Source organism: Lampetra fluviatilis, chromosome 78 (genome assembly GCF_964198595.1).
Source record: "Lampetra fluviatilis chromosome 78, kcLamFluv1.1, whole genome shotgun sequence".
NCBI lineage: Eukaryota > Metazoa > Chordata > Hyperoartia > Petromyzontiformes > Petromyzontidae > Lampetra > Lampetra fluviatilis.
Genome location: NC_136352.1, coordinates 624354 through 639445, shown reverse-complemented (window position 1 = coordinate 639445; position 15092 = coordinate 624354). Strand labels below are relative to the sequence as shown.

Genomic DNA, 15092 nt, shown 5'->3' with positions numbered 1-15092 from the left:
GTCATTCCTGACTTACAATACCCTGGAGTCTACAAACTGAGTTGCAGTTGTGGTGATTGCTACATTGGAGAAACGAAACGTCATATCTCTGATCGTGTCCGCGAGCACAAGTCAGATCTGAAACCCGGCAAAACTGATTCTTCCGCCGTTGCCGATCATTGCTACAATGCTGTGGGCTCTCATGAATTTGTCTTTTCCGAGAATAAGGTGCTCAGCAAGCCTCCTGGCTACCATCAAAGGTTTGTACACGAGGCCATCCAAATATACAAACACAGACATAATTTCAACCGTGATGATGGGTACAAACTTAGTAATCATTGGAAAGATGTTGTTAACCATAAAAAAAGATTTAACTACACTTATTTGGAGCATTCCTGGCAGCGATTTCAGCCGCACCACCCCTACATAATAATAGGCTCAGTCAACCATTCTACACAACAAAGACTCATTTCCTGGCAGCGATTTAAGCCGCACCACATCTACATAATAATAGGCTCAGTCAACCTTTCTACACAACAAAGACTCATTTCCTGACAGCGATTTAAGCCGCACCACCTCTACATAATAATAGGCTCAGTCAACCATTCTACACAACAAAGACTCATTTCCTGGCAGCGATTTCAGCCGCATCATCTCTACATAACAAAAAGGCCCTTTTACACGCACCTTTACATCATCCGCACCTTGTTTACACAACAAAGGCTCATTCCTAACAGCGTGCTTCAGCCGCATCGAACCTCACAAAAATAATATTCAGGGCCTACCTTGGCTCCTCCCACCCTCAACCAGTATATATACAAATACTGTGTTCTTGGAATGTATCTCACTTGATACAGCTATCGTGCTGTGACGGTTCCACCTGAAGACGGAAGCTTGTGTTGCCTCCGAAACATCGTGATTTTTATTTTGTTTTACTTTTATTAATTTAAATTTTTTACCTACGTGACTTTACCGAAAAAACCTAAGAATATTATATAATTTATTTTTCTTTCGACGTAACATTACCTAACGAACCAAAGAGTAAGTAGAACGTGTTATTTATATGTATGTAAAGTTGCGCATTTTGATGTGACGTCACATTTCTCACCCCCCCCCTCGTCACATATCGTCACAAATGTTTGACCCCCCCCCCTAGGTGCGTGACGTCATTTATGAACGATCTCTTGGTCACTGCCGATTTCCGTTCCAGTAAAAATCCTTATTTGGGCAAAGCTACGCCCAGTCACTGGTGATTCATTAACATAATCTATTCATCAATACCGTCGCAAGTTCATTGCGACTGGTTCAACAGCCACCCAACATGGTCCTGGCTCTTTAACATAAATTTATTCAGTTACACCGTTGCTCGTTGGGAGAGGGAATGTGTGTTGAACCCGAAAGTGACGTCATGTCACCTCCTGCTGCCGCGTGACGTCACGATATACCAGGAAGCTGCTGCTCTGCGCGCGCGCTCACTGAGATCCGAGGTGAGAAGTTCACATCGTGGTTGTTGTTGTTGTTTACCCAGGTAGAGCCTCGCTCCTTCTCCCCCTCGTAGGGATATCAATTGAGTAACAGCGAGTATGGAATCGATGTCCAGGTTGGAACATTACAACGCGGGGCCTTGCCTCCTGCCCTCGCCTGATTGCATTTGCTTTAATTCTCTCGCTTAAGTTTAATTTGTCTTCACCTGGCTCACTACTTTGAAACTTTTTAAAAATTTCAGGCCCATTGAGCTATACCGCTCTTTTTCAGAAGCGACCTGCCCACAACAAAGTGGCTTATCAACGTGTGGTAATCTATATCAAATCAATTTACAACATTTTTGACATACGTTTTTCTGGATTTTGTTGTTATTTTGTCTCTCACTGTTCAAATAAACCTACCATTAAAATTATAAACTGATCATTTCTTTGTCAGTGGGCAAATGTACAAAATCAGCAGGGGATTAAATACTTTTTTCCCTCACTAGTTAAACTCCCCACCACCCGACACAGCCAACTAGTAGGGGTTGTCACGTTAACAGAACGTGGCTAATTCTTCACCAGTACAGTGTGTTGGAAAGCCAAGCCACAACATTTACAATTTGAGTACGACGTTTTGCCAGTAATTACAACCAGTTTCATCAGGCGACAGCCAAATGTTGTGGCTTGGCTCTGTGGGACTATACATCAGGTCGCTGGGTTTATAGCGCAGCACACTAACCTTTGCACTAAAAGCTCCCCACTCATGCACAAACATCCTCGGAAGTATAGTTTTTATTCAGTAATAACTAAGTTATCCGGCTTCGCACAGGTCTCAGTTATGAAACATTAAGAGTAATGCCTTGCAATGATGGCTTTATTACAATTATTGAATTCTGCCAATGAAGTGTATATATTGTCACGGTTTTTTTGTGTGTTATATAATCGTAGCGCTTTGTTTGTTTCATAATGAAGACAGCTTTTAAATTTGTTGCCCTTGGAGAGCTTCAGGATGAACAATGTTGGATGTTATGCCATCTGGTGGGTTTAATCTAATGAAGCTTACATTTTGGCATACATGTCGACAGCAAATTGGTGGAAGAGCTCTTTGCATCTCAAGAAGAGATTTAAGCTGCCGTTTCGCACCATGATCCTGAAGGCAAAGAAGTCCAAGGCGGAAAGCTTATTTTGTGTTGGCAAGCCTGTTGCTGGGTCAGTTTGGCGAAGTAGAAAATTGTAGCCATCATCACCTTGCCAGAAAATCATTAGACATTAAAGAGCATCATAGGATTGGTGTGTTTCATTTCTGTGGAGGGTATTTAGCCAGATGTCAGGATGAGTTGGTTGGTGCCAAAACATTTAATTTTGAAGCATGAGTTCTATATTCTATTGTTCTTTTGGAATTGGCTTGCATAGGTAGTGTTGGCAAGTATCAATACATGAATAGGCTCGGGATGTTAATTGTAGGCAGCTAAACCATGGTACAGTTAAATCTTGACTTAAAGCTTTTGTGACTGCAGGAATTAATATTCTTTGGGATGTAATCCCTGATATGCAATACCCCGGCATCTACAAACTAAGCTGTGTCTGCGGCATTAGTTACATTGGGGAAACTAAGCGACATGTCTCGGACCGTGTTCGTGAACATAAGGCAGATCTGAAACATGGTAGGACCAATACCTCGGCCGTGGCTGACCATTGTTTTAATGCGGTGGGATTGTGGGGGCCGTTGGCCCCTGGGGTCTCCCCCGCCCGCATCTCCGGGCTCGTTTGCATTACCGCACCGCCCTAATACCCGCTAGGGTTTCGCCGGCATTCGAACGCGACGCCTCTACTCACACAGCCCCACACAGCGCTCACACGCTGCGGGCGTACGTACGCACAGCACTGTCAATCAAACGCGATACTCCCCCTCACGCAGCCCCGCACAGCACTTGCACGCTGCGAGCGTACGTACACACAGCACCGAGAGTTTCGTCGGAAATCGAACGCGACGCCTCCACTCGCGCAGTCCCACGCACCAATCACACGCGCGAATCAAGGGGTCAGGGGTCGAAGGTAAACGACGTCACTCGTGCCCACGCCGCCGATTGGGGGGATTGTATTAAATGGGTTTTAAAGGGCTGTGGGGTGGGCACGCACACCGCCTGTTTACTCGCGCACAACGTGGGAGTTCGCAGATGCGGGTTAGAGCACACACTCGCGGGGCACCGATCGTACACGCCGGGAGCGTACGTATCCCAACACCGCGCGCGTTCACTCGCTCGTCGGAAATCACACCAGGCCGATATGTACCCGCGGGTCCAAATCATACGCGACACGGCAAGCGGATACCCGCTCGCATGCTCTTCCCACACGCCCGCAAAGACCACACCAGGCTGTTTGTTGATCCTAACGATTTATTTCTGGCCTATTAGCGAACCACTGTTGCGTCAGTAGAGATCGGCGAGGCAGACTTATACTATTTCCCGATTGTCTATGCCCGATTTACCTAGTTTGGATGCGATCTAAGCTGCGTTGGTTTTTACACTAAGTTTCACCACTCTCTTTCTCTCTGTCTTTACTCACAGTTAGACGCCCCTGTCGGCTTGTCCCTGCTGCACGTCGACACGTTTCACGGACGTTCGCGTGGCTGGATCCGGGGTTGATGGCACAGGAGCTGACTGGAGAAGACTTTTTCTATGCCTCTCTCACCTCTCTCTTTATTCCCCTCACCTCCCCGGGGGTCCCGCTCCGCTGGCCAATCAAAAGCGCTTCACCTATCCCCTGGCTGGTTTCGGGTGGTTCCAATCTGGTTAGCGCGACGGATTACGTCGTCTCATCGATCAGTGGGAGGGGCCCCGTTTTCCCGCCGTGCACTTGTGTATTGCGCTGTCTAGTCGAACAGTGGGCGGGATCCCGTTTTCCCGCCGTGTTTGTGGATTGCGGGTCCCTGCCTGCCTTCCTATCTGCCCCGCCGATCCGTGTATGTGCGGTGCGTGTCCTAACCGCGGTGGCTGGGCAGCCCCGTCGTGACCATGTAATTTTCCACTCGAGTCACGACGCCGCGGTGTGCGTTAGCGTGGGAGGAGACCGTCTAATTCCCTGGCCGCAGGAAACCGTGAAGATTATCCCTATACGAGGGCTTTCGGGTTAAAACCTGTCAGCCAGGGGATCTCCTCTCGCGCTTCTTGTGTGCGGGGAATGCGTGAGTGTGTGAATAAGGTGGGGGGTGGTGAGGGGGAAGCAGCGTCGGCCTCGCTGCTCGGGGCGGCGAGATCGTAGGTGGGGGCACCCGCCGATCGGCTCCGTGGCGGTGGCATCACAGGATCATGCGAAATTGATTTCTCTAAGACGAAGGTACTTTGCAAACCCACTGGCTATCAACGAAGATTTGTTCATGAAGCCATCCAAGATTGGTACAAACTTAATTTATGGAAGGACGTTATCAACCAATTTAAATTTCGATTTAAAGCTTTCGTGACTGCAGGGATTCATCTTCTTGGTTCTTTCGGTAAAGTCACGTAGAAGGAAAATAATAAAATAATAAAAATAAAACATAGACCTGTTCTCCACCTGAAGACGGCTGCTTGCGTTGTGGCCGAAACGTTGTGAGAATTATTTTATTATGTTTTATTTTTATTATTTTATTATTTTCCTTCTACGTGACTTTACCGAAAGAACCAAGAAGATCAACCAATTTAAGTTATAACTGGTTGTGATGTTCCCATCCTACCACCTTCTGATGTTCGCTGTTATTTTCAGCTCTCCGATTTTACATTAACAAGTTAAAGTTCTCACACTAACACAGCCACCTTAGCGCGCTAACCTAGACATGGCGGCGGCTCTGCGATCATTCATTAACAAGCTAATCTCTCACATTAACATAGCCACCTCAGTGCGCTCGCCGTGGAGGCTGTTAACTGATCTTACATTAACATGCTACATTGGCATTGTTGCCACGCCCTTGCTGCTGATGCTGCTGATACACTTGGGCTACGCCCATCTCCAAACCTGTATAAACAGTTTTCCTTTAGAGGCTAACCCCTTTTCCTGATGACGACTGCTTGTGTTGCGATTGAAACGTCGGTAGTTTTTTGTTATTTTCTTTGAACCTATCTACGTGACTTTACCGAAAGACCCAAAGAACATGGTACAGTTGCAGCATATTCCTGGAGGGTCTCCCTTCTATGTCATTGCATGGCAGTAGCTGCAAGAAGTAGACATGGAACCAATGTCAATTTATGGATCAGAAGTGTAAATGAAGTGAGGAATGTGTGGAAAAGAAAAACTTTTCCTTTTGGCTGCAGGGTATGCACCTGGTTGCAGCCATTGTAGTGCTGTTTTAAATCTGCCTTGCTTGTTGGTGGCCTGGAGTTTGATTAGCTGTGGCAGCAGCCATTTGTGCTGTGTTGGTTTTCTGTGTAGCTCATTACTGTTGAGGAGTTGCATTCGCTGTAGGTGCAGGCATAGCACTGGCAGCATGCCATCCTACTTCTTGCTGTACTGGAGTTTCATAAGCTGAAGGTGCAGCCATCGCAGCCATGGCAAACATGTTCTTGCTTCTTAGTGTTCAGAATATTCATTAGCTGTAGGTGCAGCACAGGCATGCTGTCTAACTTGGTGTTAAGGAGTTTCATTAGCTCTATGTGCAGCCATTACAGCACTTGCATGAATGGCATCATTTATAAGCATTAAAAAGAGTAAGGGGCCATCCATAAATGACGTCACGCACCTGGGGGGGGGGGTCATACATTTGTGACGATGTGTGATGAGGGGGGGTGTTGTATATGTTGGATTATGAAATTTGGATAAAAATAATAAAAAATAATAATTTTCCGAAAAATGCGTAAATCGCATAAATTATGTTAATGTGTGTATTAATATGCATAAATTATGATAACCACTGAGATAATCGTAGTAATTTATGCGAATGCTTGTGATTATGTTAATGTGTGCAGTTATGATAATTAGGTTTAGTTTCGTTTATCCAGAGTTGTATCAATCGGGATAAAACGATTATCTTTGATTACACATTTACCGATTATCCTAGTGTGTTTATGTTATGTTAGGTCTCCAACTTCATATCTCATCGCAGGATACAGTTCTTAGGAATAAGACAGTTTTGCATGGACTTGGAAGAAACACTCGAACTCTTGGTGTTAAGCAATTTTAATTCTAAACAAACACATGACACGCTAATATGCAAAGGCGAAAGCATACGTCAATGAATTCATGAGCAAGATTATGCAATTAACGAAATTGAATGACTAAAACACTTCTTATTCATGTAACTCGACGGCAGCAACTGCTTTGCACGATCAGTTGATTTGAACGCACCACCTTGAAATAGCAACCCTTTTTGAAACGCAAAGATAACTTTTTGAAAATCTTATTCGTGTGCGTGTTGTGTGTGCGTTGTCCCCTTGTAAAATTAATTAAATTTCTTAGAGCTGGGAGTTGTGTCGTTAGCTTGTGTGGTGTGAGAGGATACAACCCGCCGCCAGAGAAGTTCCTCTCGCTTGGGCGTGGCCGCAGTGAGACCGTCTTGCTTTCTCTCTCCACTGCTTGATTGAGTTTGCACGACGCTCGCCGTCGTATTACGCGATGATTCTGTCGTCGCTGCTGGACGTCTTGTTGTTCTCACTGGGTGTTGGTCGGTGTGTGCATCAAACACACGGCGCATGCGTTGGCGCTGTCCTCTTCCTCACAGCCATTTGATCAGGCTTTCTCCACTGCTTCGCGCTCTCTGCTTTGCTCGCTTGGTCGACGCTTGGCGATTTCCGCCCTTCCTGCAGGTTGTTCGCTGGTCGTCACTCTGACGATGAGCGATGCTTCGTTCGTTGCAGGTTGGACGTTGGGTGTCTTTGTTGGCTCGAGAGTGATAGCTGGAATCTCCGTCAGCTTCACTCGCAGCTCGGCGACTCAGGGTAGCGATTCTTCTCAGGTGGTGCAGACCTCAGCTTGTTGATGCACGTCGCTACCCCGCGAACCTCGTCATTCTGGATGACGGAAGAGCTTCTTCGTTGTCGGCATTGAGATGAGATGGGGCCGTAGCCTTGAAGATCTCTGGTGGGGGCCGCAGCCCTGGAGACGAGATGAGATGGAGGCCGAAGCCCCGTGGAGATCTGTGGTGGGGCCGAAGCCCTGGAGATCTCTGGTGGGGGCCGTAGCCCGGAGACGGTGGTGGGGCCGGAGCCCTAAAGATCTCTGTTGAATGGATTTTCCTTCGGCTTATATCGGGAAAATCCACTCAGTTTTCCCGAGTTGTTCAAAGGCGGGTCATATAACTTGTCCTTTGTTGTGTGCGTTTCGTCCGTGTGTGTCGTGTGCGTGTCCGTCCGTGTGTTTATTAGCTTTGAAGACACAGCTGTGTAATCATTCTGGAAGGAGGGGTGGGCTTCCTCGCGAACTGGCGTCACATAAGTTATCCATTAACCAGACCGACGATTCGCGTTCGCACCGAGTTATAAAAATCATAATCCACGTTTTTGATTATGAATAATATTTGTCGCGAAAACCTACGCGTTAAGCGAGCTTAATGATCCCCTCCCGCGTTCTGGGCGTTATATCCTTTGTCTCACACCGCTTAAGTTGTTTTTGGTTTGGAAGTTGAAATGACTCATTTGCTGCTTAGTTTCATTGTGATTTGATTGTAAGTGACTCCATGCATGTCGTAGCCGTGTTCACGGTATTTCATCGTGATTTGATCTCCCTATGGGAAATGTTATTTGCTTGCGTGCGAAAATCTTGCTGTCCGTGCTGCGGGGAGACAAAGACGGCTGTGCTCCGTGGTGGGAGCACCCTGCGCGTGTGTTTATTTATTTATCTTCGGAGGCATGTGTTAATTTCCTTTCTGAGCCGTTGCCTGCTTGCCAACTTTATGAGGGTCATCTCCTGGCTTGTGTGTGTGGAATTAATGACATTTTATTGCCCTCTTTCATGCTTTCTGGCCTTTGAGGCGAGGTGTGCGCGCATCTGTGGAAGTGGGGGAACGGGTTTTCGCTCGCCCGTTGTTTGCTCCCAAGTTGCCCCGTGTCTATTAAAAAGAAATAATTATATGTGTTGGCAGAATAATTATTAATAGTAATTAAAAAAAAGGTATAGATCCAACAGGGGGGTTGAGAAATGTGATGTCACATCAAAATGCGCAACTTTAAATAAATATTGAATTGTTGTAACAACACTAATTGTTTATAACAACACTCCTACAACATCAGAGTACAGTGCCACATTAAATACGCACTACAACGACAATAGTTTAAAGCGATTTGAAGCATGTTTTATTTTGAAGATGGAAATATGGTTTTGGGGGGGGAGGAGGCAGAGCTTTGTGACGTCATATATGCGATATATATATTGTTAAGGAAATGATAGTTGAATGTGTAATCGTAGTAGGGATGTGAAGAAATAGCCGCAAAGGAACGAAGTAATTGTTTGTAGTGCTTGATGTGGGTATGAATAGTGTGTGTGTGGTGGTGTGTGTACATATATAATTATTTTAACGCTTGTGCGTATATTTGCACGCTTTGTGTTCCTTACCAGGCGATTGTGTAGAAGGAGGTCGGTAGTGTTGATACGTAGATGTAAATATTTTTTTCATAAATATTGCAGTGTGTGTTTGAGGTGAGCCGTGTACGTGCAGAGAGGATGGTAAGGAGCCGGAAGTGGATGAATTTGGCGGCAAAAACGCAGGGCTGATAATAGGGAAGGATAATGTGGTAAATATGAGAACAAATATAGCAGCGAGCTCCGCAGTAGCTAGCTCCGTAGCAGGAGCATGCCCTGCACCCTCACGCGTTAGCACGGTCATCTTTTGGATCGCTAACACGGCTGCTTTTGTCACATATGGACATGCAACCACCGGCATGACTGCATCGACTTGCTCATCTCTCATTGACTTTGACATGCTTATCTCATTAACTTTAACATGCTATTCTTTGTTACGCATAGACTGACATTAACTTGCTCATTAAAATACATATTCTAATCCTACATGCTAATCTGAGTTATTATGCGCTACGGAAGCTCATTAACTTTGCACAATAATCCAACATGCTAATCTAAGTTCATTTCCTTTAACATGTCACGCTATTTATTACCTTTACACTATAATACCCCATTAACACTAATTCGGCTGCCTTTGTTCTCAAAACTTATATAAACTCTTGCTGGTAACAGCTTCTCTTCACAAGGGAGCAGACATCGTGCTGCTCGCAGCAGACATCGCAGCTGTCGCGATTTTCACCTGAAGACGGGCGCTTGTGTTGCGTTTGAAACGTCATGATTTATTTTATTTCATTTCTACCTACGTGACTTTACCGAAAGAACCAAAAGAGTAGGATTCCTGCAGTCACGAAAGCTTCAAATCAAGAATAATGCATATATTATCAGAGTACGTTTTTTGTTTGCTTTCTGACCACAAGTATTGTGGTTAATGCAGACATGATTCCATGTAAAACATTTCCGTTTGGTGTTTTAACATCTTAACACCTGTTTTGTTGCCAGAAAAAAGGGGAAAACCTATTCTCATTACATAGCATCTTCAATAACTATGTAGTTTGAAAAGCTCCCAATGGTCATATTAAAACCATTGCATTTGTTATGTTTACACTGATATGCTAATCGATGCCTGGTTATAGATGATCTGGTAATGGCTACTTAATGAGATGGAATTAGGGAATCTTGTTCTGTGGCTTGATAATTCCATCATGAAATGGGGCCTTGCAAATGTTCCACAAAAATAAATCACCTGCCTGGGAATTTCATGTCATACAACACTGCACCTGCTCAACTCTCCATGAATAATCAGGCAGTTCTACAAGTGGTGGAGGAGCTCCCATACCTGTGTAGGGGTGTTAGAGAGAGAGCCCGTTATGCATGGCAGCTTATGGCAAACAAACACAGTGGGCGGGGCTACGCGAGTGCACGGGGAGGTGCTCTCTACGACGTCCGCGCCAGGCACCCCGGGGGGGCTGATTCGGAGTTATGATCCCCCGGGGCCCCACCCCTCAGCGGGGGGTTGGGTATAAAAGGGGATGTATCGGAGGGCTCGGGAGTCTTGTTAAGCTAACCAGTGAAGACTGAAGACGTCTTAGCTAGAGCCCTGGACTCCCCTGGTTCGCCGTCCTTATCAGGGCCGAACAGGACCGAGCCAGCGGCGTGGTCCCGAGATCCAGAGCCGGTGCTCTTGTCAGCGCTGGTCTGGGACTCAGGGTACCGGGCCCGACTTACCAGTGTCGGGCCAGATAGCCTCCCCTAGCCCGTTAGAGGAGGACTAGGAGGCAGGCTAGAAAGTAGCTAGCACATGTATCCCCAGCTAGCCGGGTGAGGGGGCCGACACCCCCTCTAGAGTTGTATGCCACAACCGTGCTGTGTGTAATAAACCCGTGTGCCTCCAACTCCGGCGTCCAAGAGTCGTGAACTCTACTACACCTGCTTAATGTGTTCACGACCAGCTCTTAATTCAACCACACTATTTTGTATTAAGCTTACAGATCCATAATATATCAATATAGAATAGAATCATGAGTCTCTTTGACAGGGGAGGCTGCATTGGTTCGGTCATGAATCCCGCATTCCCAGTTACCACGTGCTCAAGCAGCTTCTGTTAGTCCAGGTTTTAGAGGCTAAACAGGCATGGCATTGGCTAGAGAAGAGATTGAAGGATGTGGAGGTGATCGGAACCGCCAATGACTAGTATCAGTAGTGTCAATATTTGCCTTTGTGGAGGAGGCCCCTGAGGTATGCTGCAGGGCAGTTAAGGGATATTTGCTCTGCAACAACGATGAGGTCAGAGGAGTGAATGGGTGGAACGCAGGGTTCCTAAAACCAGCAAGACAGTGGGGAGTACAGCTGGTTCACCTGTCAGTCATTCCTTGACACCTGGATCATTCCCATTATCTGCTGACAAGGAATCCACACTTACATGATTTTAAATTGCACCTATCATGGCATTAGCAATGTGATAAGGTAACTTCCAATTCGTCATGAATGCTGGATGTTTTATTTATTTAATATGTTAATGATACATGTGAAATGTATGTGTATATAAGAGTTTATCTTTGTGGGGAGCTATAGCACAGTTATTTCACTGCTTTATGAACAACAATTAGTTTGATTATTGCCAACAGCAAACATGATTGATAACTCTGTGCAACAAAAAAAATGTTGTCCCTGGGTAGTAAGTGTTATTTTCTAATTGCTTATGCCTCAAAAGTACAGAAAACGGCTATTATTCCCCACAAACTTTTGTTTTGTGACCAGGACAGTGATATTTTGCAATTTACCTATTTTCAATGAGAAAACGTGTGCATTTATGTCATTCCTTCACGTAAAGTCCTGTTCACAAAAGCAAAGTTTGTGTTGGAATTAATAGCCATTTTCTATACTTTTTATGCAGAACCAATTAAAAAATAACACTTGCTACCCAGGGACAAAAATCGTGTTACATAGTGTAAGTGAAAGCTGAACTTATTGTGGGCCTCTGCTATGTTTATTGATCTTAAATTAATTACATGGTGAAGTGAGGAAGCATTAATACTGAGCAGATGAAGGTGGCCAGGCATGGTTCTGTACACACCACCACCTTTTTATCATGCCAATGTGTGACAGGATCATTTTTGTATTTTTAGTAAAGTATATTAACTATTGAACATGGAGGTTAAATCAAAAGAATAGTTTATTTTAGTTTTCTTCTGGAACTTTTTATAAGAATGGAAACAGTCAGGAAAATATCTCAGCACATATGCAGCTGAAGTTAGATCTGTTCATCCGAGCATTCAAGCAAATCTGAACCTGGCTTCACACCTCGAAGTTTCGATTGAACATTAATTTATGCATTTCTGCATAATACAAATAGTATTATTTTAAACACCCGTTGCTGTGTCATCTGAACTTTTTTTTTAATATTTATTTTGTAGCTAGACAGCCGAAATTGTGTGACTGGCATTTTGGGTTAAAATTCATTTTGATGATACTAGGGCATTCAGGCATATTTATTACCATTTGCCCTCTCATTGTGTGCCTTAACAGCCTGTGTGATGAATAGGGGAATCCTTTTCACTACATCATGAATCTCTGAATAAGTCTAGACATGCAACTCATGTGTGACTGTATAGATTAATTCCTCTGTGCCTCGATACGGACGTAGATGGTGTGGATATGTTTTTCTGTCTGCAGCTGATACTTCCTCTGACGCTTCCTCTGCAGAATTGATCTGATGGAGCAAAGGCACTCCGCACAGCTTGTGTCAAGAAGGAAACAATGCGACCAGTATGCAAACAGCATGGATCGTACTGGAAATTTGACACAGCACCAGAGAACTCGCACAGGAGAAAAATCCTTCAAGTGCGCTGTGTGTGAGAAGGCATTTGCATGGTCATCAAAACTTAAAAGACACCAGAGAACACACACAGGAGAGAAAACTTTCAACTGCACTGTGTGTGAGGAGGCATTTTCACATTCATCACATCTTACAATACACCAGAGAACACACATCGGAGATAAACCCTTCAAGTGCAGTTTGTGCTCAAAAGCTTTTGCACATTCATCACATCTTAAAATACACCAGAGAACGCACACAGGAGAGAAACCCTTCAAATGCAGTGTGTGCAGGAAGGCATTTGCACTGTCGAAAGATCTTCGGAGCCACCAGAGAACACACACGGGAGAGAAACCCTTCAGGTGCCCTCTGTGCGGGAAGGCATTTGCACAGTCACAAGATCTTCGGAGCCACCAGAGAACACACACGGGAGAGAAACCCTTCAAATGCAGTGTGTGTGAGAAGGCATTTTCGGTGTCATCAAATCTTAAAAAACACCAGAGAACACACACAGGAGAGAAGCCTTTTAAGTGCACTGTGTGTGAGAAGGCATTTACAGAGTCGTCATATCTTAAAAAACACCAGAGAACGCACACAGGAGACAAACCCTTCAAGTGCAGTGTGTGTGGGAAGGCATTTCTAATTTCATTTTATCTTAAAATACACCAGAGAACACACACAGGAGAGAAACCCTTCAAGTGCACAGTGTGCGGGAAGGCGTTTTCACGGTCATCTGTTCTTCAGAGCCATCAGAGAACACACACGGGAGAGAAACCCTTCCAGTGCACTGTGTGTGACAAGGCATTTGCATGGTCATCAGTTCTTCAGAGCCATCAGAGAACACACACGGGAGAGAAACCCTTCAAGTGCACTCTGTGCGGGAAGACGTTTTCACAGTCACCACATCTTAATAGACACCAGAGAGCCCACAGGCATCAGAAGATCCCCATGGAGTGTGGTCTGAAATCGACTTGCGAAAGTCAAAATGCTGCAATGGGCCCATCCCTCCTGAAACAAGAACCAGAAGAAAATCCCAACTTGGACACTTTTGAAGGTATCAAGGTGAAATGTGAAGAGGCGACTGTGAAATGTGAAGAGGCGACAGTGAAGAACGAAGAAGTGAAGGTAAAATGTGAATATGAAGATTCAACTCCAAAATCGGACCCTCACATGAAGCAGGAGGAGAATTCTGACTGTGAGGCAGAGCGAGGAAACTCCCAGCAGTTTGTGGAAGTGGAGGTGTGGGTGGACTTCCTAGACAATGCAAAGTCAAATGGAGACCCGGTAGATGTGTAAGCTTGAGACAATGAAGCTGCAATAGATTCACCCTTGTCACAGGCCTTTAATGAAAATAACGTGAAGTTGAAAACTCAATTCCTTGGTTCAACCTGCAGAGTAAGAGCGGCCAGTATTTGCGGACCTGTGGGTTGGGTAGATCTTTAACCAGGAGCGAGAGCCAATAAGCTCCCAAGCATTCACTATGTTATAATAATATTAGCATTTATATGGTGCTTGCTTAATTGCCTCAGCAACTCGGAGTTTTGTATCAAATCTCATCACAAACACTCAAAGAGCATGTTGTATATATGCCTTTTCCAAAAATGTATATTAAGAGTGATTCTGCCCTTTTTTTTGTAATTATTTTGATCGGGATGTCACGCTCGAGCACAGAAAGGGTGAGTTCCCCCCTGCCTCCTACCTTGCCACAAAAAAGACAGCTGGAGGATAATTACTCACAAGCCTGCTTGGGAAGTACAGTGGTAATTCTAGATTTGAAGCTTTCGTGACTGCAATGATTCATACTCTTAGTTCTTTCGGTAAAGTAACGTAGGTAAAAAATGAAATTAAAATTAATAATAACACAAGCTTCCGTCTTCAGGTGAAACTGTCAGCAAAATATCTATCAAGTGAAGAGAAGTCCCAAGAGGTACGACCTTATATACTGGTTAAGGGGGGAGGAGCCAGGAAGGGCCGCGGGAGAGGAGTTGTGAAATGGTCAGTACTGCTGCTGGAACTGAGCCTTTGTAATGTAGATGGCATATGTAGATAAGCCAGCTAGGATTAAGCCGCCTTTTGTTATGCTGCTGGGTGGGTAAATTAATTCAATACGATTCAAGCCGCCTTTTGTTATGCTGCTGGGTGGGTGAATGAATTAAATACGATTCAAGCCGCCTTTTGTTATGCTGCTGGGTGGGTAAATTAATTAAATACGACAAAGGAGAGTACTTCTGACCAACACCACCTGGCCAGTGAATTAAGACATGTACATCGGGCCCTCAAGATGAACGGATACTCTGAACGCACCATCCGCCAAGCTGTCTCCCCCACCATACAGAAACAGCCACTTG

The 15092-nt window shown here is 45.0% G+C and overlaps 1 protein-coding gene across 2 annotated transcripts in view; it reads left to right on the top strand.

The window, feature by feature from the left end:
• Nucleotides 1-1412: 1412 nt before the first annotated feature.
• The window catches only part of LOC144953548 (uncharacterized), a 155260-nt gene continuing 141580 nt past the window's right edge, over nucleotides 1413-15092 (top strand). Inside the window, exons 1-2 of one of the 2 annotated variants that reach the window (XR_013640827.1) lie at nucleotides 1413-1466; nucleotides 4013-4190. Coding sequence is in view for 1 of the 2 variants with exons in the window: in XM_078884101.1 (XP_078740227.1) it covers nucleotides 12643-13640 (998 nt within the window). In the remaining variant the exon portion in view is untranslated. Of the gene's footprint in view, nucleotides 1467-4012; nucleotides 4782-12632; nucleotides 13641-15092 lie in introns of those variants that run through there. The other variant, XM_078884101.1, reaches the window with a different exon arrangement.